The sequence below is a fragment of the Hakea prostrata genome, chromosome 4, assembly GCF_041222555.1.
Source record: "Hakea prostrata isolate BN-2017 chromosome 4, UWA_Hpros_2, whole genome shotgun sequence".
Taxonomy (NCBI): Eukaryota; Viridiplantae; Streptophyta; class Magnoliopsida; order Proteales; family Proteaceae; genus Hakea; species Hakea prostrata.
This window is the reverse complement of record NC_142603.1, coordinates 8,812,919-8,836,987: the sequence shown is the minus strand read 5'-3', so window position 1 is coordinate 8,836,987 and position 24,069 is coordinate 8,812,919. Positions and strand designations below refer to the sequence as shown.

General features: G+C 37.9%; 1 protein-coding gene across 2 annotated transcripts in view; it reads right to left on the bottom strand.

Moving 5' to 3' along the window:
* Nucleotides 1–137: 137 nt before the first annotated feature.
* Nucleotides 138–24,069, bottom strand: part of LOC149017634 (putative sphingolipid transporter spinster homolog 2) — a 52,691-nt gene continuing 28,759 nt past the window's right edge. Inside the window, exons 8-15 of one of the 2 annotated variants that reach the window (XM_089151954.1) lie at nt 17,023–17,104; nt 16,623–16,720; nt 14,835–14,911; nt 12,152–12,265; nt 10,257–10,376; nt 6,225–6,353; nt 2,771–2,849; nt 138–1,209 (exon numbers count right to left, since the gene is read on the bottom strand). In XM_089151954.1, coding sequence (XP_089008080.1) covers nt 1,085–1,209; nt 2,771–2,849; nt 6,225–6,353; nt 10,257–10,376; nt 12,152–12,265; nt 14,835–14,911; nt 16,623–16,720; nt 17,023–17,104 — 824 coding nt within the window. In that variant the 3' untranslated portion in view covers nt 138–1,084. The remainder of the gene's footprint in view (nt 1,210–2,770; nt 2,850–6,224; nt 6,354–10,256; nt 10,377–12,151; nt 12,266–14,834; nt 14,912–16,622; nt 16,721–17,022; nt 17,105–24,069) is intronic. The other variant, XM_089151953.1, reaches the window with a different exon arrangement.

Below are 24,069 nucleotides of genomic sequence, written 5' to 3'. Positions count from 1 at the left end.
GGGTTTTCAAGGATGTTTTACCATCCTAAAGCTTCATACACCTTCTTAACATGTCCTATGTCACTCTAATGACATGATATGTATATAATTAAATACAATCTTATATGAATGCATATGGAGGTATCCTAAATCTTAAATTTCTTTACGCAATCAACTCAACAAGGAATAAATCAAAATTTTTTTCCCTACCAAAGGCACTAAGTCAATTTTATAGGTCACTCAAAGAATGATAGTAGAGAATGAGAGGAACGGGGAGCAAATAAAGAAGAAAAAAAATGCTAATGTGCATTATATCTTTCAGCTTATCAAGTTGCCCCCCAAAAAAAAAATCATTTTGTTCCTTAATCATCGAATGCTTAATGGTTCAAGTTGATAGAATCCATTTCTTTTTTCTTTCTTCTAAAGCTTCGAACCCTTAAAAGGCTTAAATATCATGAGGGTAGACCCAACTTACGACTTCTTTGTAAATCCCACCACCCTCATTCTGGGCAGCCAATCACTTCATCTGAAGCCGCTAATGAGGGTTAGTGCGACGGCACGACGGCCAAGTACTGATTCAATCTCTTAATTTTATGATTAATATTTCGACCATTAGATTCCTACAAGAGGTGGCTTCAAGGGCAAAACTGTGGGCCGTGTCTGCTCACCAAATTCATCAACCAAACAATCGCCATGAAAATGGAAAATCATCCCATTGATACCCCTTATACATCCTATTATCATGCAGCACACCGATCAATATCTACTAACCTAGTCATCAGTGATCTCATGCAGACAGGACTCACCGAAAACATGCTTATAGGTTTTGTTTTTTCTCCCTCTCTTCTTTTCTTTGTTCTATCATTTTGCAAATTATTTAAGGAACATCTCTCATTAGTACTGCTAATGAACACTAGTTACAAACATGCTGAATGAAAGCAAGGATTAGAGAAAGCATCAAAATTCATCGGTGAAGATGAGATTCTCACCAAAAAAAAAAAAAAAAGCATTAGAGAAAGCATCAAGCAAGCATTGGTGAAGATGAGATTCATGCCAGGGGGAAACCAGCGCTTGAGGATCATGACTAATACATAATTCATAAAGACTAATCTTGGGCTTCAGTTATGTTTTCACCATGACCAAGTAAAGGCCTTCGATCTGACCTTTCGACTTCTAAGACTTCATTCTCAACGTCTTCACTGAATCTGTCAACGCTATGAATAAAAAGCCCTGCAAATGTATACAAAGAGGCCAATAAATTACTAACTATTACTCAAAACTATTTTCTCATTAAAAAAAAAAAAAATCTATTACTCAAACTCATCCATCACAAGAAAATTGGCCCGAAATATTTTGCATTTAATGCTACAACCTTCTTGTTTGATTACACTCCACACGTGTTTATTCTAGATCATGAGTTTTTCCCTTTGGAGTAGTCTTATGCCCTAATTAAGCATGAAGGTTCAAAGAATGTGGAAATAGACCATCATTTCATCAACACCTGACCAAGGAGTTGTTTGTATTCAATTAATTCAGTCTAGTAATCAGTTGGAGAAGTCTTATGCCCTTCTGTATTCTAAGCAGCAGGGGACCTATTTGAGGTGGTTTGGGCATGCCCAACTGAGACCTATGGATGCAACAGTACGGAAGAGTGACCGGATTCAGTTTAACAGAGCCAAAAGAGATAGAGGTAGAGGAGAGGCAAGGGGGCAAGGGGGGGGGGGGGGGGGGGTAGAAGGGGGGGCGGGGGGGGGGGGGGGGGGGGGGGGGCGGGGGGGGGCGGCGCCGGTTTTGAGGGGCAGCGGGCCGCCCCCTTCTTTCTCTTTTATAAAAAAAAAAAAAAAAAAAAAAAAAAAAAAAAAAAAAAAAAAACAAAGATTGTAAAGACTATTGTTTGAACCATAGCTTGAGACGCCAGGACAAATGTAAAATAAAAATAAAAACAAACAAAAGAAAGAGAAAAGTGACCAAGCTCACACTCTCACTCCACTCACACCCAAAACCCAAACCTCTCCCCCTCTCCCCCCCCCCCCCCCTCCCTCCTCGCTTCCAACTACTTATACGTGGGTTTGTAGAGGGAGACGAGGTAGTTATATTAGTTTTATTATAAAGAAGAAGATTTAGGGGGTGTACCTATCCATGCCTCCGCCTCAGCGCCGGGGCGCCCCCCATCGCCTCAATTAGCCCCGCCGCTCGCCTCATCGCCGTGACAACTATGGGTAGAGGCAAGCCAAAAATGACGATTAGAGTAGCCAGAAAGGGTATGCAAGTAGCGCGGCTCAATCCTAGTATGACTACGAATAGAGTTGCTTGGAGGACAAAGATCTGAGTTACCGATACCCCATATGGGGATGTTTTAGATCACTTATTTGACTATTGCTTTGATTTCTTCCCCTTATTTGTTGTGCTCTCTACTTTCTCTAACCTTTTCATTTTTTTCTTTTCTTCTTTCTTAAACCCCCTTATTTATTTTCCTTTTACTGCTAGTCCTTTTCTTTTCCTCTAGTGTTTGCTACTTATGGGTCTACATAGCCAACCCCCATGTAGTTGAGATAAGGTTATATGGTGGTGGTTGTTGTTTAACACTAGTTGGGTGGACCCATAGGAAGCCAGAATCAGTATTTTGGAACCTATGGTCATAATAGTAAGCATTGTTTTCGAGAGGTAAAAAAAATATTTCATGAATATTCCTAGCACTAGATTTCTCTCTAAGTTGATGGCACAAGTGAAACTTGATGTTGATTGCATGATTACTACAAGAAGGCACTATAAATAATTGATTATATCTTACCAATAAACCATATTCCAGAGGCGAGGAACAAGATAGACGTGAGAATAAGAGCAGTTTCCCTCCAGTTATTGATATAATCCTGCAGGAAATAAATAAAAAGAAAAAAAGATATGCAGGATTAAAAAAAGAATAAGAAGCCAGTATCAGCAGGAGCCATATCTAAAGGTGGAAAAGAAAGAGGAACGGCCAATAATGATCAGTTTTTCTTTTAAACTAGACTATGGATAGAAAACTATAGTAAGTTAATGGAGCTCGGTGAATGGTAAAACTGATCATGAACGAAAGCCAGTACATAAAGAAAGAAGAGAAAAAGAGTCATTTTTTTTTGTTCCTAGTTCAAGTTGTCATAATATCATCTTAATATCATCACACGGTAAAACTAGTTCATGTAGCATTAAAATGGCGTATCTCAAATAAGTTCATGATGCTGCCCAGTACCCTGATTCATTTTTCCACCTTATGATGTTCTGATACACTAGTTTGCTCCCTTTCGCTGTGCTCCTTGAATGTGCACTGGAACGACTTGTTGCAAGCACCAAAACAAAAGTTGCATTCCTGGTTGTTGAAATTCTCGTTGCAACCTATAAATTTTGCCTTTTGGGTGTGACCTAAAATTATAGTTTGATTCCTCAGTTTCACTGAAAGCTGAAGATTCAATTTATTGAAGGCATCAAGGGGAAAGGTATATGATTCAGTTTGCTAGAAGTCTTGATTAATTTTTCACAGCATTGTTCATGTGAACAATGTTCATGAGTACTGTGCACATGAAAAGTAATTTTACTATGAATGTTATATTTTCTTTTCCATTGTTAGGTCATAGGTGCTTCTAGGATTGCTATTATTTATTTACTTTCCTTCTTGTTGCTTAGGTGTTAAGCAAAGTTCATTTTAGAATATTAATATTTAAAGATATTTGAAAATCTCTATAATTTGGAAACCTTTTAATAATAAAATTACACTGTTGAGGGAGAGAGTTGTATCTTGCACAAATCACCATTCCCTCCTCCACCACTTCTCCTCTCTTCCTTCAGTTTTCTGTTCTTTATAATTATTTTAATTCTTAACACAGTTGAATAAGAGAGGGTAACTATTGAACTTTTTTAATGAAATGAACCAGCCAATCAAAAGACAAGCCCCTCCCAATAATCAGCATCCAAATTCAAGAACCAGGGCAAATGCATGTCTGTAACTACTGACACATTCCATTGGTTAATATGCAACATCAATTTAAATTGGTTTACATTCAAGGGTCCACTTAGGTGGACGAATGAAATCACTGAATACAATAAAAGTTTTCATTATCAATTGATGAATATGGATTAAACGACTTATTACATGTGACAGTGTTGCTTGTAATCATTCTAAACTAATGACAATGAAAACTTTGGGGAAGCTAATTGCCAAAATTGCTCAAAAAAACAGCAACCACAAAACTAAATTAGTTTTCATTTTCTTATGCCACTGCAATCCAACCAAAAGGTGGATACAGAACGGAGACTGCAACAGCTAATGGCACTAACCCACTGCATTTGATCTAGTAATCTTAAAACAATGTTCTCATCAGAAGACTCTTTACCTGCACTTTTTTCGTAAAAAAGTGGAGAATAGATAATTCCCATGGGTGGCAAAATATAAAGGAAACATTCAATTTCTAGAGCCTACACCTACCCCCACCCCCTACTTTTCGTCCCATTTGGAAAAATTTTATGGTATAGAAGATTTGTAATTAACCAAATAGACAAACTTGTCTCTCAAGTCAACAAATTGTACGACGACAACAAGCCTTTTCCCAATTAAATGGGGTTGACTACATGGATCCTTGCCTTCCAATCAGCTCTATATGAGACCATACTAGATACAAGGCCTAACCTATGCATGTCCTTTCTCACCACTTCACTTAAGGTTATCATAGGTTTGCCCTTAGTTCTTCTAATTCCTTCAATCTGGATTAAATTGCTTTCTCATACAAGGGCATTTAAAGGCCTCTATTGAGCATGGCCATGCCATCTCAATCAATTTTCTTGTAGCTTTGTTGATTGGAGCTAAGTTGATCACACAAGACCTCGAATGCACCTCTCTACTTTATCCACCTATTTTAATTCTTTGGGAAACATCATCCTTTGTCACCTTTTATTATGATTGAGCCAAGGTACCTAAAATAATCACTCTGTGGAATCTCCTTCTCATCAAGTCTCACCATGTCATCATCCATCCAATCACGACCAAAGTTACACACAAGATATTCTGTCTTCAATCTACTAGTTAATGCCTTCTGATACCAAAGTAGCTCAATGTGATTTAAACTTGGTAGTAATATCCAAGGAACTTATTTTCGCTGACCAGCGAAATAAAAAACTGATCGAAACGAAATGTTCAAATATCGCCGGAAAATCTTAGATTTTCTGGCGAATCAAACGAAAACGTTGAAAGGAGAAGAAAGAATGAGAAAAGAGGGAAAAGCAAAGAGGGAAAAGCAACAATATCGTAGAACACTGCTGGGTCAAGATGGCATGAAGAATCTCCATGGTTTTAGCTTCGTTTACCATACCAGTTTCAACGATTAATTGAAGTCTACCTAAAATCCCTGATTTTTGCAGACAAAACTGGAGAAGAGGAAACTGACTTTTCATTCCAGTTGAAACAGAAAGAAATAGAAGATAGAAAGGGCGAAATTACTCTACGTTACACCGGATGTCTGCAACTCCTTCGCGAGCATTTCCTCGGGCGGCGTCATCCAGAACAGCATGAAGTTGGTCAGATTGCACACCAAGCCGATAATCCACACTGGATTATGGATATTCTGATCGATCGCTTGATTGCGGAGGATTTCTTGAAGACTTGGGCGTCTCAAGGGGATATCCGGATATGTGAACTCAGAAGCACTCTCGAAATTTCGAGATTTCAGGCGAACTTCGGCGAGATTTCGCCGGTTAGCCTAGTTCGCCAGGTAGCGAACCGGCGATATTTCCCGAAATTTTGTTCCTTGGTAATATCTACTTGTGTTCCATCTACCAAAACAATATCATCAACAAAAAACATACACCAAGGAAACTCATCTTGAATGTTTTGGTTAAATCATCAATAATAAGTGCAAATAAATATGAGCTTAAAATTGATCCTTGATGTAGCCCAACTATAATCAGGGAATTCACCACATTGTCCTCCCACCGTTTTTACACTTGTCACTAAACCATCAAATGTATCTTTAACTATGTCCACATATGTACTTGCAAAATTTCTTTCTCTAGTACTTGCCAAACTAACGCTCTAGGGACTCTATTATAAGCTTTTTATAGGTCAACAACGAACATATGAAGACCTTTCTTACACTCTATACCTTTTCATAAGTCTTCTAATAAGGCAAATAGCTTCCATTGTGTGGCCAATTATTTCTGAAGCAAAAAGTTGCAGTTAACAGTCTGAATGTTCTACACATTAAATGTGAAATACAAACCTCAAGAACCCCAACAAGTGGTGAGGAAGGAACATCTCCAAAGATGTGGATTGCAACAGTAGACATTGCCATAGATAGTGGTCTCATGCTGGGAGTAACACAGTGGAGGCACACGTAATTCACAGGACCCTGCAGAGAAGAATTACATCAGTTACATGATTAATATAGTTGTCACAGGTCATGCCTATTCAGTCTCATAACATTAACCAACAGAAATTACCACTCAATCCCAAAAACATGATTTCATGGACCATGGGACCAGGTAGTGACCTGTTCTCTTACTGGAAATTTTTTCGACGTAGAGAAACAACTACAAAGCCAATTAGGAGCAACTGTTGCACCTTTTTTGTACTTGACTGGCATCATACATCAAAAAAGAGATAGGCTCCCAGTGATAGTAGACAGACCTTCAACTGCTGAAACTAGACAATCTTGCACAGTCCAAGGTCTGGAGGCCAACCTGGCTGCATTCACTAGTCATCAGACTGTCCAGTCCAAATCCTGGGCAGGGGTGTGTGCCTTACTGCCATGCACCCTGGCATATGTGTGCACAATACATGCCTCTTAAGCAACAATGTCTCTGTACCACTCTCCATGCTTTGAGTTGCCTATGCAAGCTAATAGAGCATAACACCTTTTTGGTCAATCACAACTTTACATGCTTACTCTAGCTGACTAAAGATCACATAACCTATGATTAAAGAAGAAAAAGAAGAGGGTAGGCTTGGAGCCTAGGCTACAAAGCCCAGCACACCTATTGCACTAAAGAAGCTACTTTTAAAACTAGTCCTTGACTAGTAATTTTGTATGGCTGTGTTTATTTGCTATCTGGGTTAATTACCACAACTCACATCATACTATTTGACTGTTACCTGTCCCGTTATGTTGGCTTAATATCTCCTAAATGTTATTGAAAAACTTCACCTCATATCAATTAGGCAATTTCCTTGCATGTGCTTCTCACTCTTACCAGACGATTTGATCATTCCAACAAGATTGTTGCACAACTGAATACGGAGAGGGCATTATAAAGCCATCAGGTATCAAACAGCAACTTGAAAGCGACAACATTGAAACTTATAATATAAATTTATAGAATTCCTACCATAGCTATTATTTTATGCATCCTATTCTTCTGGCATTTATGTAATGATTTTTATACACTGCTTTTCATTAACTGAATGGTTTGAACTTCGAACCATGGGACCAAAAGTTGCAGAATTGAGAGCTAGGCAAATATTGTCGAACATGTAGTCAGATCTCAAGTGTATTTTAGTAAATGGTTTTGATGGGCACAGTGGTCAATAAATAGAAATCCTTTCCAAAATTCAAACTGAAAGACACATTTTAGATCATGTCAGTTGAAAACAAGGAAAATTCACTAGAAACTTGCAGGAACTAGATAACCAATAATACTAACCCCGTACAGCTTGATTGGATTGATGAGATTGGCTATCATTAACAATGTGCACATATAGACCGGCTCCTGATTTCACCCATTCCAAATGCAAATCCCTCAATCTCACCCATCTCGCCTTTGCTGATGACCTCACGATCTTCTCCAAAGCTTATCATAGCTTCAACTCCTCCGTCATCTCTGCCCTTTCCTTCTTTGAGTCCATCTCTGGTCTTAAGGTCAACCTTGACAAATCTACTCTCTTCCTTTCTGGGGTGTCTAATCCTCTGCGCTTTAATCTCTTGAACCTCTCTGGGTTCAAGTCTGGATCCTTTCTTATCGTCTACCTTGGTCTTCCTTTTATCCCTGGTAGGCTTTCTCACCATCACTGCTCCCCTATGCTAGATCACATCCGTAAGAGTCTTCAATTATGGAAAAGCCGGCTTCTCTCCTTTGCTAGTTAGTAGGGTGGAGCTCATTCGGTCTGTCCTCCAATCCTCCTACCTTTATTAGTGTGGCATTTTCCCGATACCCAAGTCTATCTCGTCGGCAATGGAATCTCTCTTCTATGCCTTTCTCTGGAAGGGCCAGGAATCCTCGTGATTCCTTCGCCCCATCGTGTTGGTCTAATATCTGTCGGCCTAAATCTGAGGGGGGCCTAGGAATCCGCCGAATCCAAGAGGTCAACTCTGCTACTTTGCTCAAGCTCATCTGGAAAATTGTTTCTAAACAAGATTCCATTTTGGTTAATTGGGTCCACTCTTATCTTCTCAAATCTGACTCTCTGGACTGTCCTTATCCCTTATAACCCTTCCTGGATCTGGAGGAAACTCCTCTTCCTTAGACCCTGAGCCCTCCCTGCCATCACCACACATATGCTTTTCGGTTCCTTTATTTCCTTCTGGCTAGATCCGTGGCATCTAATGGGAATTCTCTTTACCCTCTTGCCCCTCCCCCCGCATTGTCTATAAAACCCGCATTCCCAAATCTACCTCTCTCTCGGCTTTCATCTCCAATGGTTCTTGGGACCCTCTCCCCCACCATAGTCTCACACAAGTTTGGAACTCCCCCCCCCCCCCCCATTCTTACCTCCCCCCATGATACACTTGTTTGGCTCCTTTCCACCACTAAATCCTTCACCACATCTACTGCTTGGAACCTATTTTGCTCCCCTTCCCCCTGGTTTGGTTCAAAGGTCACATTCCCCGTCACTCCCTCACCCTTTGGAGAGCCCTAAACCTTGCTCTTCCCACCCAGGCTTTCCTTATCACCCGCCAAATTCCTGCGAACCCCAACTGTATCCTTTGTTGGAATGGTACTAGGACATCGAGCATTTATTCTTCTCTTGCCCTTTCTCTAGTTCTCGCTGGAGAAAAGCCCTAGCTTTCATTTGGCCTCACTCTAGTTGCTCCTTTGGGTTTGATCGTGATTGGTCTTGGGTATTGAGTAACTTTTTAGGTACCTCTATTTGTGACCGGATTGGTAGGCTTGTCTTTGGTGCCATGGTCCACCATCTGTGGTGGGAGAGTAATCTTAGGCATTGCACTTCCAAATCCCGCTCTTTTGACTCGATTTGGAATGCTATTCACTTTGATGTATCTTTTAGAATTATATATATTCTCCATCCCCCGGTTGTTGATTCCCCAAGGAACAGGCTCACTGTTGTAGCCTGGGGTCTCAACTCCCAATTCCATTATTCTCTCCGATCCTTTTCCCTGTTTGGATCTTTCTTGTAGTTCGTCATTTTTTCATTTCGTTTATTTAATTTTTATTCATCCAAAAAAAAAAAAAAAAAAGATGTAAGGCAACAACACAAAAGTCAATGCACAAAGGCTTATGCCTTATTTAAGAAGGAAGCAATTTTCTACTTCATGTTTACACAGAACCAGGGAATTTGTCTTTTAAATTGTTCTCAAGACTAACACAAATAAATTTGGATAATGATGTTACAATGTTTTAATTTATGAATTATACAAATTAAGCACTTTGTTTGCTTGTATGGGACTTTACTCAAAATCAAATATAACGCTAATAACCTAGTACTATCATGATTTGGATACAGATATATAACCGTGGGAGCGACACACAAATTGCAAGAATAGGCAGTAAGAAGAAATCTGTAAAATCAAGTAATGAAGCAACTATGGATTGAAAAATGGAAATAACTATTTTAGCTTGGCTAGTCCAGGCTTAGCCAATGCCGCAATTGTAACCAGTTCTTCCAGGAATAAGAAGAACTCCACTCTCGCATAGAGCATCTCAAAATTACCCCTTTCTAGTGTCAACTAAACAGGAACCATGGTGTTAACAGGTACAAACAGTCACTGTCAAGAGTGTACAAGGTGGCAATTCTGCATAGTTTCTGATAATAAAGGATGGTTAAAGCAAGTTGTCCACCACAAGGATCATAAACCATCCAATTGAGTTTTGGTTAGAATAATAATTCAGGTTTTTCATAACTGATAAAACGAAATAGTAGGCACAAAACAACCCTCCTAATTCGTTTAATAATTTATTACTGTAAGATGAAGAACACTTAATAAAGCATGACAGAATGTAGAATGGAATGAAATAACTAAAATGTGAACCACAATAGATTATTTCTATACTCTTATAAGTTATAAGTGTAAATTTACCTGAGTTGCAAGGACCATGAATTCGCCAATTGTGAAAAGAGCTATGAAACCATATAAGTTCTTTGAACAGAAAGAAGCAAAACAAAATGTTGCCCCCAGAAGTGTTGCTCCAGAAAGAAGCTGCAATTGATATTAGAGTTGTTAGATGGTATTAAAAAAAAGGAGGAAGAAAAGGAAGCCAATCTGTCATGTTATACAAATAGTACATTAAGCTTTGAGTAATGATAATATAGGGAAGAAGGGTGGGGGTGCTAAAAGATTGAGAATAAAGCAGAGGTGTGTATTCATAGTTGGACTACTTTTCGTATACCAGAAACCAATTTTTTTCTTTGGGTGAATAAACAAATTCACTACCAAGGGAGGAAGAGCTACAAGTCCCCAGAAGGGAAAGAGAGAAGGAGAAAAGAAAAGAAACTAGCTCCAGACAAGGAAGCAACTTGTTACTTGGAGAGTCTAAACACGAAGAAGCTGCTCCATGCATTCAAAGAAATGGATTCCCAAATCTGTTGGAGGTCCATTTTCTGAAATTGTAGTCCATCAAAATATGGTTAGTGCTCGCACGAAAAGCCAGATGACTGAGAGAATGGCAAAGGGTAGACCCAGCAAAGGACTTGGCAATCTGGGACCATTCAGTCACAATAGGGTCTAATTTTTATGCTCCTAGGCCACTACTTAGCTAAAATCTCTCTCCAGACTGATGTAGGGAAGGGACAAGCAAAGAAGAGATGATCAGTATCCTCAGATTCCAGGAAAGACAACCAAGCAGGGAGACATTGATATTCTGTGTCAAAGGAAAGGTTGCATTGGAGGCAATTGGAGAAGACATTCCAAACAATGCTGCAACAATGAGGTATATGATGCTCAGACCAAAGAAGATTGTGCCAAGTAACAGGAGAGCTTCTAAAGCAAATAAGATCCCAAGAAGATTTGGAAAAGAAAGCCCCAGAATAGTTCAACTTCTAGATCACTAGCCTTCCTTCCTCGAGGCTTTTGGAAGTACTAGGGAGTAGATTCCAAATGTTAAGAGAGGAGAGAAGCCCAGCCAGCCGGACTTGAAATACAACCACATAAGACATTCTAGGGAAGATAGAATAAAGAACAAATCTAGGACTCGTAAGATTAAGAAGAATACCCAAAGGGTGCCAGTGATCTGACCAGAAGGGCATAGAAGTACTATCTCCAGTACTAGTACAGATAGAGTCCAAGACAATAGGCCAAATAGCAAGACTTTAGCAGGTTGACTCTGTTTGAGGTTGGGCTTGCTTGTGCCTTTCTTCTCCTCCTTTCAGGAGTTTGTTGTAGTTCTCTTTCTCTTTGAAAAATAGAAGGTTAATTAGCTCCTTTTAAGTTTCAGCTAAAAAATCTCCATTTGACCACAAATAGTTAAAAAAACCAACCACCAAATGGTGGAGAGTTCCAACCCGAATTCAATGGTTTGACAAATTTGCTTCTAACCAAGATTGAAACTGACTTCTTCATGACTTGCTGATAATAGTCTGCAATAGACGCAGGAAAGGCAAAGTTTTGACACCTAGATGCCTCCTAATTAAGAACCAAACCCAAGGCCTGAATTACAACAAAACATTAATCAACAGAAGGAAACATAGAGGCCATTTCTACCATCCAACGACCAAGAAACCAGGAGAAACTGAAACACTTCTTATCACCACATTTAGGGGGTAAAGAGAACCTAGATTCTGCTGAAATAAGATGCTATCTTCCAAAACATTCCACACCACCAAGAACACTAGAACACATATATTGTAGCTCAAATAAATACATGACGTTTCTGAAAGTGTTGAAATAGATGACAAATGAAAGTGCCAATAATCAAAGAAAGTATGTTCCAGAGCCTAGACAAGTGGTAAAAAAAACATGCTTCAAACTCAAATTACCTTAAAAGCATTGGAGATTGTGGAATTCATGCGATCAAGAACAACACCCCCAGCTACAGTTCCACAAATGCCACAGAAAACTGTAATCCCTCCAAACAAAATATCTGCATTACTCTGCAAGAAAAATCTGTTTAACTAATAATGTAATCATAGATGCAACCCTTAAAGTTGTCATTTATACCCCCGCCCCTAAAAAATTGAAGATGGCAAAGAATAGGTAGTATAATGGTGCATTTTAATCAAGTGGGGTAATTATCCTGATCCAACCAGATAATCAAGAGTGGACTCCCATAACAATGGGAACAAGATCCACAATGAAAGGAAAATAATGATCAGAGACTGAACAAAGCTTTCAATAAAGTAGATGATGCAGAAAAACAAGCCTCATAAGTTATAGCACAGATCAATAATGGTACATAATACTTACAAGTTACAACTAGCAACCAGAACTACAAATGCATCTAAAACAGCCAAACAGAAAAGAAACCAAAAAGTACTCAATCAAGATTAGAAAAGAAAACCAAACAAATCAAGAATATTTATCATATAGGGAACAACAGAAACAATTTTACATAAGTCAAGTTACGTAGTGTTATGCGTTAAACGTCTTATGTTCCATTGGTCTTGATGTAATGGGCTTCCATGTGGGGCTTATATGAAGGTAGTAGTAACATGAATTTTCTTTTCAATTTTCTATTTTCTAGTAGTACTAGTCCCAGGCTAGCCTTTTTTTAAGAGTCCTATGTCAACTAAAAAATTATGGTAGAAGCTTCTTTATGTTGGGCTATGTTAGAGTGTTATTACAAAGTGCTTGTAATAAACTTCTAAAACAGTGCTTGGTTTACAAACCATGGAGTGAATGCCCTCACCTTCTATCATCCTATTGTTACAACACATCTTGAGTTTCAAAGGCTGTTGAGCCAATTATTTGAGTCTATTTCTGTCACCTATCTCTGGGTTAGGTTCAGGAGGATCAAAAATTCGTCACTTGGATGTGATTTAGGTTCTCAACGAGACCAAGATATTGTAGATTAGACCAGTTTGGGGGAAGGATGGCAATACTATTGAAGGGGTACCCTGCTCTGATGCCACTTTTATTTCTAGATATTAGATACCATCATTAGGAAGTCCTAGCCTACTTTTGTTCTTCTTTACTAGGGGAGTGCTCTAGAGAGTTCCTAAATTTGCGGTTGGAGCCTAGATAGAAGTTCATGCTATAGATCACAAAATTAGAAAGTAGTTTAAAGCACTAGAAGATAGTCTTAGAGTTTCAATTTAGTAACTTCATGATCCAGAAAGTTTTTATTTTTTATGCTCTCAATTTTTCAAGACAACATAACCTATATAAAGGCAAAGCTACAGTCCAAGATAAGTTGAATACGATAAACTTCATGGAATTTCTTTTGGCAGATTGCCGGATTTCATTTTTCTTTCCTCCAATCTCTTCTAATTCTGAGAATCCTATTCAGTTCCAATACCTGAAAAACTGACTCCCATTGTACACAGCCCTATAAATCTAAATCTGGGGTACTACATCAAGCCTCTATCATCATAGCTAAAGGCTACACAAAAGTGTCTGGAAATGTCTTTTTATCCTTTCTTGAACACTATGGTTGAGGATGATTATCTAGTGGTGATTTGGTGGATGCAGTCTCAAGTGGGTGGCTTGGATATATCATCTCATAAGGAATGGTAGGCCCCTTTATGCTGAAGGAAGTTTATATACTCTTGGAAGAAACAACCCTGTGAAATCTTAGCTCACAATTTAGGTAGCAGTGGAACAGTTGGGAATCTCTGTGTTTATCAGAGCTAAGAACCTCATTGGACCAGCCAGTTGAACCAGTTGACCCACCACCTGCTCTAGAAGTAGGACAGAAACTACAATACTTGGGTAGTTGTTAGTTGTTACCACTTCACAAATCAACCCTGCCTCCAAAACTGGTTCCTCAGGTTGGCATTCATAAAAATTGGCATGGGGGCTGTACGTCATTTCTCTGCCTCCACTTTCATTCTTTTTACCTCAGCCACCTGTCCAATATCATGTACCATTCTCTCAAGTAGGCGCAAGGGTGGACCTCTTATGTATATTATATAAGGGAAAATAAAGGAATAGTCTATCAGACTAATTAAGCAGCATATACCAAGGAGGATAAAAGTCAAGATGTACCTGCAATTTGTAGTTGAATGTTGTTTTAGGTTAATAGTCTATCACTGTAAGAGTTATATTTTATTTCTTCTTCATTGGTGTTAATGAAACTATTATGTTTATTATCTCCCCCATCCCTCTCTTTCCCCTTCCCCATATCTTCCCCCCCCCCCCCCGGGGAAAAAAAAAAAAAAAAGATAAAAATAATCCGTGGCAGGAGAGCAAGGTTAAAAAATTGTTATTTATAAAAGAAAAAAGGATCATGAACATATTATTCAACACCCAACATTTCCTATCGCTTGGGCAAAAGAACCACGTGCACAACAATAAAGAGAACAGTACAATAGCTTACAATTATAATAAAATCAGAAGATTGTGTTGGCCATCCTGTTCTTGCAAAAGTTCAGTACTAAAAGCTGAGTACTGAGATTTCCTATTTGAAATTATTAAAATACAAAAAAATTAAGTTCAGGGATTCAATTTAAAAGGGGTGACAATTGATATGTGACCATAAACTAAAGACTAAGGCCAGCTTACCATATGATAAATTTCATACCCAGCCTTTGGCCCCCAATATGAATAAGCTCCTATGACAAAGTTGTATGCTATGTAACCTGATAAATTTAGCTACAACTTTTTTAGGAAAAATACCATTAAGAACAAAAGATCATTGAATCCAACAGTATTAACTGACACAAGGAAACATAAAAGTAGTATAAAAGAAAAATATCATTGACAATGAACTGCAATTATAAATATCATCACAAAGTCTGTCAGAGGATGTTAAAGCCTAAAAGCCTGCTGTCAATTCAATACAATGCGAAAGAACTACATCTGGAAAAAGTAAAAGAAGATCTAGATCTGGAGATTTAAGAGTGAATTCATTGCAGCAGAAAAAAGGCAGCAAGGAGCGCATGTGAGCAGCCCATGCAACAACTCTCATAATTGAATATGGTCAAAAGTAACAGTTACCAGTCTAGCTTAACTAGACTTCTAAGATTTCTAGACAGACCATCAGCTTTTAATTTTGGCAAGATGAACAAAAGTACAGTCACAAAAATGGTAAAACATCTATCTTAACTAGAACTTCTTGACAGTCCCTTTAGCTGAGATTCTCCAGGCTTGCTGGGCTTTGACACTCTCTGCTTACTTTTATCTTTCATTTTGTCCATCTATCCCTCTATTAGGTTTTGGTTGGATCCCTGTAGCTGACCCCATCAAATTTTAAGATAGCAGAGTTCGTTGTCGTTGTTGAATATTTGTCTTTACTATTATGGCTATTTGCCCAGACTTAGTAAGGTTTAGTGGGTTGTTTGTGCACTTATCAAGTCTTCTACGTATTTTGAAGTAGCAAACAGGTTTTTCCTTATGTTAAGATCCTGACTCAGGTCATCTGAATTCTCTCTTTCCTGCTCACGTTTTGGCAGGGCTTTGGCTATGAGTAGTGGTTAAAGAAAGAAAAATAAAAGGGAGAAACCCTTTCACTTTTCTATCAGCCCTGTAGAGCTTGTTTATGCCTCTTTCTGGATTTTAGGTAAAGGAATCTAAGCTTATTTTGGGCGCTAGATGCAGCAACCAGTCGCCTGATTGTTGTTATCTACTTCGGAATCCTGAGCCCGAGCCCAAGTGTGAAGGCAGATGTCTCAATATTGGGCCCGTGTAAAGGGCCACACCTACATCTTCTATCATTAGTCATCTCTAAAGCTCTTCTTTGATTTTTGCTATAACCTATTATAGATGCTGAATACCAGAATCCATTCGTATATTTAAGTTTTAGTTCTTTCCAATATTCTTTATTGTATCCCCAATTTCATTCTTGAATCCTGAGTCATTGACCAATTACTCATATACCTGAGCCTGTTGGATTGTTCTGCAGCCAGAGAAATCTGATCTGACAAAGCAGCAGGGCCATAATATGGACTATTCTGTTATGAGGGTGTTAAGAGATACTAATTCCCTGATTCATTTCTCCACTATTACAACCTCCCAAATCCCAATAATCATTTTTCCCTGTGTGACTAAATTTGACATGTAGCTTATTTAAGGAATTCCTCTACATGACTGAGTGGATGGCTTGGGAATGGACTCTGGCACTCACACTGAAAATCCTTCTCACCCACCACGCCTTCCCACTTCTTCTTTTTCTCACCTTCTGCAAGTTAACTTACGATTACTGGATCCAGGATTGATTTTTGAAAATTACATTGTAATATTTTCAAACACTTTTGTTCTTGATAAATTTACCATCAAATAAAACACCATTAAAACAATCAATGGAGAAATTGTGCAAGTACTTTTAAGGATTAAAAATAGATGAGAGAATACCTAGAACATTTACTACGTAGACCTTATTAACCAAGAGAACTTTCATATCTTTCAAGAATCTTGACGTCTGATTTATGATCTTCAGTGATCCCTTGGACCTGGCATTTAGTTTTCGGGTGAGGGGCACACAAATATCAGCTTGAATTCCGAGTTTATCAATTCAATAATTAAGAAATGAATACAATAGACATAGCATTTTTGTAACATAAAAAATATGCGAGCATTTGACAACTAGAGAGCAAAACATGGGGAAAAGCTGACCCTCCAGAAAACTACAAGAACAAATTAGTGAAAAATAAGGTCACTGGTGAGTATTCACATCATGCAAAACTACATTATGACTTTGTTTTAATGAGAAAAATATAAGACACAGGAGGAGCTCAAATGGAAAAGCCCTCACAAGAAACCTTTCTTTGATTTGTTTTCATTAAATTCCTCATTTCCTGCTAAGGCTCCAGCTGTTCCATCTGAAACCTGTGTATCTGCAATTAAGATCTAGGAATCAGTATTCAGTTTAGGACAAGGAAAACACATCCAATTGTGGCAGAGACCATGTATTTGGATGAAAAATCCTCAAAAACCTGGCATTCCTTTCAAGCTAGATGCTCTAACTTGAGAAAATATCTAAGAGTTCAACTTGTACCAATAAGTAATCCCATTTGGTCTCCTAAAGGCCTGAACATTTAGGTACAAATCCTATTGCCACATCCTTACAGCGAATGAGCAACATAATAACAAGCATGGAACAGATTAAGCATCTTTCAAATACAGACAAAATGCATTCATGATGAAAAAATATGAAGATATGATGGTTAATGTTATAATTATCAAACTACTACAATAGGATCTCCTATGGTCCATATTTGTCTTCCAAGGGGCTGTAGATGGCATGTTTCAGAATAATGTTCCAATCCCAGATAGAGATTGAGGACCCATTTAGTAACCCACCAAGAATTTATGCTTTGAGAAACACCAGAAACAATTCTGAGTGTTTCTGGAAGCAGAAACACTCTTTTAGACATTTGATAAAACTTGCTTTTGGAAGTAGAAACAACACTCATAGACGTTTGATGAAATCTGTTTCTTGAACTAAATTTGAAAATTATAATCAAAATTATGAAAATTGCCATTATATCAATATGGGTAAAATTCTCATTTCATTCCTTTGCATCCCCTTCCAGAAAAACGTGGGTATATCTCAGCTAATCCATCAGTTGTACTTCTCTCATATGTGACAGTCCAGTCAGGATGCAAAATTTCTCTGCTAAAGTACATGATACGCAAAGATAATCTGATGTTGCAATTCAAACAAAAGATTCTTGATTCAACTGTAAAATGAAGCATCTCCCAAAACCAGTACAATAGACTTAAACTTGTTGGCGATTGGAGTGTGCATAAGGATTTGAGTACGTTTACCTAGAAGTTGAGACAGGTATGGAGATATTTAGATGGACTGATGAAGATATTAGAAATTATTAAATAAGAAATTATAAACACGAGGTGATATAGGATTGGCTCCCGTTGGAGATAAACCGGAGGAACATTTGATGTGGTAATATGGCCCAGGGGAATTTGCTAGAGAGGCTATTGAGACTGGAGATTCTGTATAGAGAAGTAATATGATGCAGAATAGGGAAGTTGAGAAGATGAAGGGTTAGTTAAAAGAGACTTACATGGTGAAGAACGATATGAATGGCCATGGTTCAACAAAGTAAATAGAAAAACAGATAGCCATCTCCACAAAGACTTCAGCTGAGTCAAGTTGATCTACCTATCAATATTTATAAAAAGAGGTCCAGGTAATGAGTTGCACTGAAATTCCTATGTTCACTAGCAGAGAATCAGGGAAAAAAGAAAAAAAAAACAAGGGAGTTCTTTGAAGAAAGAAGACCTCAACCCAGCCTCATCCACAAAAAAGCAAAAGATTAGTACATTTTACGAAGGCCGTAAGCCACTGAAGAAGTTTCTGACTTGAGACTAGATTGAATCTCACACCTAGAACATCTTGTCCACAGGTACTGTTGAGAATTGTGCAGAATCCAAGGCTGCTGCCTTGGTGTGCAAGCCTTGGCAGCAGCCTTCATTCGCTCCACTTTCTATTTTGGTGCTTGTTTCCATTTTGGTAATTGTTTCTATTTTCAGAACTTTCCATTTTGGACAGATTTTAGGAGCTAGAATATTAGTAAGTTTTGTCTTTAAACTGTAATTTTTTATTTCTTTTTCTAGAGAACAATTACTTGTGTCCCAAGTTGTATTAGATCTCTTGAAAAACTATAAATACAAGCTACCAGCGATTCTAGGCTCTTTAGCTAGAATCTCCTAGAATCGCAAGCGTTCTTTGCTGGTTCTTCACCTCTCTTTTCTCTTTTCTCTCTTCAAGTTCAGCTACTGTTTTGATTGTTTAAAGCTTGTTTTCTAACATGGCATTAGAGCTTTTTTTAATCAAAACAGTACTGTTCTCAGTGTTCTCTTCTGAAGTTCTTTTTGTTTTCAGTTTTCCTTGGCGTGCGGCACCTAATGCTGTATCTAATGTACCATTAGATCAAGTATTCATGTGAACTGATCTTTTCTACTTATTACCATACTTTTACAAGTTCCAAAACTTGGATTAAATCCCGGTTTTTACCTACCTTCATTAGCTTTTATTTTTGCACTTTGCAAATCCTTTTTTATTTGTCCTATTCGGTCCTGAATTCTGCAGAATTTTTGTTGCTAATTCTACTTCAAGTTCTGAAAAACTAATTTGAGTGATATCTACCTCAGTTTTTAATGTCTTCAATTACAAGTGACTCAACCATGAGTACGGCAGAATCTAAAGGAGACTATGTGAACGTTCAAATTACATCCATCAAACTCAAAGATAGTTCTAATTATTTGCTTTGGTCACAAGCGGTTCAGGTTTACATACTTGTAAAAGGTAAACTTAAGTTCATTGAGGGTGAACCTCCTGCTGAGACTGACAAATCCTATTTTAGTTGGATCCAAGATGATGCAATCATCAAGATTTGGATGTGGAATAGCATGGAATCTGATATTGCACCAATGTTATGTTCCATAAGACTGCAAAGGGAATATGAGATGACTTGCAAGAGACCTACTCCCAAGCTAAAAATATGACTCGGATTTTTAGTATTTATGAAAAGCTATTTCAATTTCAGCAAGCTGACAAGTCTCCGCAGGATTATTACAACTCTTTTAAAGGCATGATGGAGGAGTTGAATGTTTTTGAACCTCTCACCATAGATATAAAGAAGCCTAAGGCACAAGGTAATGAATTCTTTATATCCAAGTTTCTTGCCGGATTGAACATTGAACTGAAATCTGCCAAAGGACATCTTCTTGCTAGCGAGCATGTCCCCAACCTTAGTGAAACATATGCTAGATTTCAATGTACTGCCTTGCCTGAAGGGATTCTCCTAGAAAAAAGTTCTAAAGGAGAAAATTCAACCTTCACTACCTCTCGTGGAAGGGGACGTGGTCGTGATTCAAGGGGAGTTAGTAGATCTTCTAGAGGCCGCAGGGTTCAACTATCTGAAAAACATCTTGGCTTTGCACTTATTGCGGTAAAACATGGCACTTGGTGGAAGCTTGTTGGGCAAACATGGAAAGCCAGAGTGGGCCAAGCAACTTGCCAATCATGTCATTTCTAATACTATAGTAAACAATGATAGTGGTTCTGGATCATCTTCAGGGGACTTGTCTAAGACTTTACGAGATGATGTAAGACAACTTCTTCATTGATTGTAAAATGTTGAGACCGGCGCTTCCACATCCACTGGTACTTCTGCTGCCACATTTTCTCATGTAGGTAACACGGCACTTCTCACTTATACACCAACTCCTTGGATCATTGATTCAGGGGCCTCTTCCCACATGACTGATAAGTCATCACTTTTTTTAGCTCTTTTCAAAATCTACCACTAATAATTCTGTTGTCATAGCTAATGAGACTTGTCTGGAAGTGTTTCTCCTACACCTTCTCTTATTTTGTCATCAGTACTTCATGTTGCTAACTTTACTTTTAATTTATTATCTGTTAGTTAGTTAACTAAAGTATTAAATTGCTCTGTGACCTCATTCCCAATTCTTGTGTTTTCCAAGACCTTCACATAAGGAAAGACGATTGGTGGAGGGTGTAAAAGGAATGGACTCTACTAATGATGGTGTGCTCTCTAGTGGCACTGTTATTTAGGCCATCTATCTTTAGCTAGATTAAAAATTTTATTTCCTTTTTTTAAGTTTGAGTCTAGATTAAATTGTGAAGCGTATGAGTTAGGGAAGCATCATCGTGCCACCTATCCTACACGCTTTGTCCCTCGTGATGAGTCTTTGTTTTATGTTGTTCATTTAGATATTTGGGGTCCTTGCAGAATTAATAATAGGCATGGTTTTCGGTATTTTGTCGCTTTTGTGGACGATTTCTCCCATCTTACTCGGTTGTGTCTTTTAAAGGATCGGACTACGTTCTTAACTATTTTTAAAAAGTATTCTTTAGAATGATTCATTCATGAAATAAGGACTCAATTTTTGCTTCCTATTTTTCAATCTGATAATGCTTTAAAATACGTGCAACATGATATGTCAAACTTTTGTGATTCTCTTAGAATGATTCATTCATGAAATAAGGACTCAATTTTCGCTTCCTGTTAAAATTTTCAATCTGATAATGCTTTAAATACGTGTAACATGATATCAAACTTTTGTGATTCTTTTAGAATGATTCATCAAACCAGTTGTTCATTCACTCCTCAACAGAATGGAGTGGCTGTACGCAAAAAATTGCCACCTCTTAGAGGTTGCACGAGCTATTTTGATTTAGATAAATGTTCCCAAGAGTTACTGGTGTGATGCGGTTGCGACTATTGGTCACTTAATTAACCGAATGCCTGACTTTACTTTCTGAAAAATCTCCCTTTTCAATTTGTCTTTCCAAATGAAGAACCGTTTCTAGTTCCACCCAAAATTTTCGTTTGAGTTTGTTTTGTTCACATACCACTTACTTTGGATAAACTTTACCCCCCGATTTGTTAAATGTATTTCTCTTGGGTACTCTCGTACACCAAAGGGTTTTCGTTGTTATGATCCTGTTCATCGGAAACAATTTGTAAGTGAGGATGTGACCTTTTTTGAAGATACTCCTTATTACCCTAGTCCATGTATGTCTGTTAAAAACGGTGTTTTGGATGATGCTCCTCCTATTTCCTCTTTAGTTCCTTTAACCAAAAATGTCCCTCTACAGGTTTATCACCAGAAACGTAAGTTGGCAAAGCATGTTTAGATAGTATTATTCCTCCTAATGCTATTGGCGGCTCTCTTTTAGTGGAGAATGTAGCTGGTCCTTCAAATGTTCCCTCTTCATCCTCTCCATCAGTGGATTCTTATAGTGGAGAACCTATTCCGCCTTCAGATGACTTACCAATTGGTTTAAGGAAAGAAACTTGTACTTGCACTTCACGCTCTAACATTGTTTCTCCCATTTTCGGAGAACTTCTTTCAGGCAAGGCAATACATTGAAGTCTGAAATATGCTTCACTAAGGTTGGGGACATGCTCACCAACAAGAAGATGTCCTTTGACTGATTTTAGTTCAGGGTTCAACCCTGCAAGAAACTTGGATACAAAAAATTTATTTCATCGTGCCTTGAGCTTCTCTATATCTGTGGTGAGAGGTTGAAATACATTCAACTCCTCCATCATTCCTTTAAAAGAATTGTAATAGTTCTGCAGAGACTTGTCAGCTTGCTAAACTGAAATAAATTTTCACAAATACTAAAAATACAAGTCATTTTTTTAGCTTGAGAATAGGTCTCTTGCAAATCATCTCATATTCCCTTTGCAGTCTCATAGAACATAACGTTGGCTGCAATATCAAGTTTTATACTATTCCACATCCAAATTTTGATGATAGCATCATCTTGGATCCAACTAGCATAAGACTTGTCAGTCTCAATAGGAGGTTCAACTTCAATAAACTTAAGCTTACCTTTCGCAAGTATGTAAACTCAAACCGCTTGTGACCAAAGCAAATAGTTAGAACTACCTTTCAGTTTGATGGAAGTAATTTGAACATTGACATGATCTTCTTAAGGTATTTTAGATTCAGCCGTACTCATGGTTGAGTCACTTGTAATTGAAGACATTAAACTAAAGTAGATATCACTCCGCAAACTTTAGGTCCAAATAGAGGAAAGAGGATTTCAGGATACATGAAGAAAGAAAAAAAAAAAAAGGGGTAATGCAGGTAGGAAGCAAATCTGGATTTAATTCAAGTTCTAGAATGTGTATGAGGTAAGGTAATAAGTAGGAAGATCAGTCCATATGAAAAACCTGATCTAACAGTACATTAGATACAGCATTAGGTGGCTGCACACCAAGGAAAACCGAAAAAAAAAGAAGAACTTCAGAAGAGAACACTGAGAACAACAATGTTTTTATTCAAAAAAGTTATGATACCATGTTAGAAATCAAGCTTTAAACAACTAAAACAGTGTTTGAACTTGAGAAAAAAAAAGAGAGAAGAGAGAACCACAAAAGAAGCCTACGATTCTAGCTAAAGTAAAACTAGAATTGCAGGCTTCCTTTATTTATAGAATTCAAGTGCTTAGCATACAACATGAGGGACAAGAAACTTGTCCTCTAAAAAAGAAACAAAGAGTACAGAAAAAGGAAAGTTCTGAAATTAGTAACTAGCAGAAAATAGAAACTATGCTTTCTAGAAACTCCCAAAACTTGTGTAATAAGATTCCTACACTAGAAATAGAAAGTAGAGTAGCATATCTAAAAAAGAAAGCAAGCATCAAGGCATAATACTGTTCACATGAACAGTAAAACAACCCATTACTTCAACACTAGAGATGGAAGAAGATGCAATAATCTTGAAGGTGCTGAAATTGACAAAGAATTCTCACTTGTGGCCTCCTCAAGAAGGCCACGATCCCTTAGACTAAAAAACTCAAGTCTTTATTCAATAATCAGACTCAAGAAATGACAAAGAAAGAGTAGGCTTATTTATAACCTACCAACATGCTCCAACCTAAGTGGGTTTCTTTATAGATTAGGATACCCTTACAAATAATCTCAACCACAAATAAAGAAACCATCTTGGAAAATAACACCTAATTATCCAAAAGGAATCTTAATTTATTCCAGTTGGGACTCTCTAATTTTCACCCCCCCCCCAAAAAAAAAAAAACTCAATAACTAACCTTAGAGGACTCCAATCCAATTCTAAGAGTAGATATGGAGTCCAACAACCAGGAGGTCAAAGTGGACTCCAGTTGTGAGATCCCAACCTAAATGGGAATCTCACATTCTCACCTACACAAGGACTCCCAAATATTTTGCAAAATACTAACCCAAATAAGAAAATATAGATAGATCCATGACCTTTGGATCGAGTGGGTTCCAAGCAAACCCTTCTTGAACCCCAAAAGGGCTGGGAAATTACC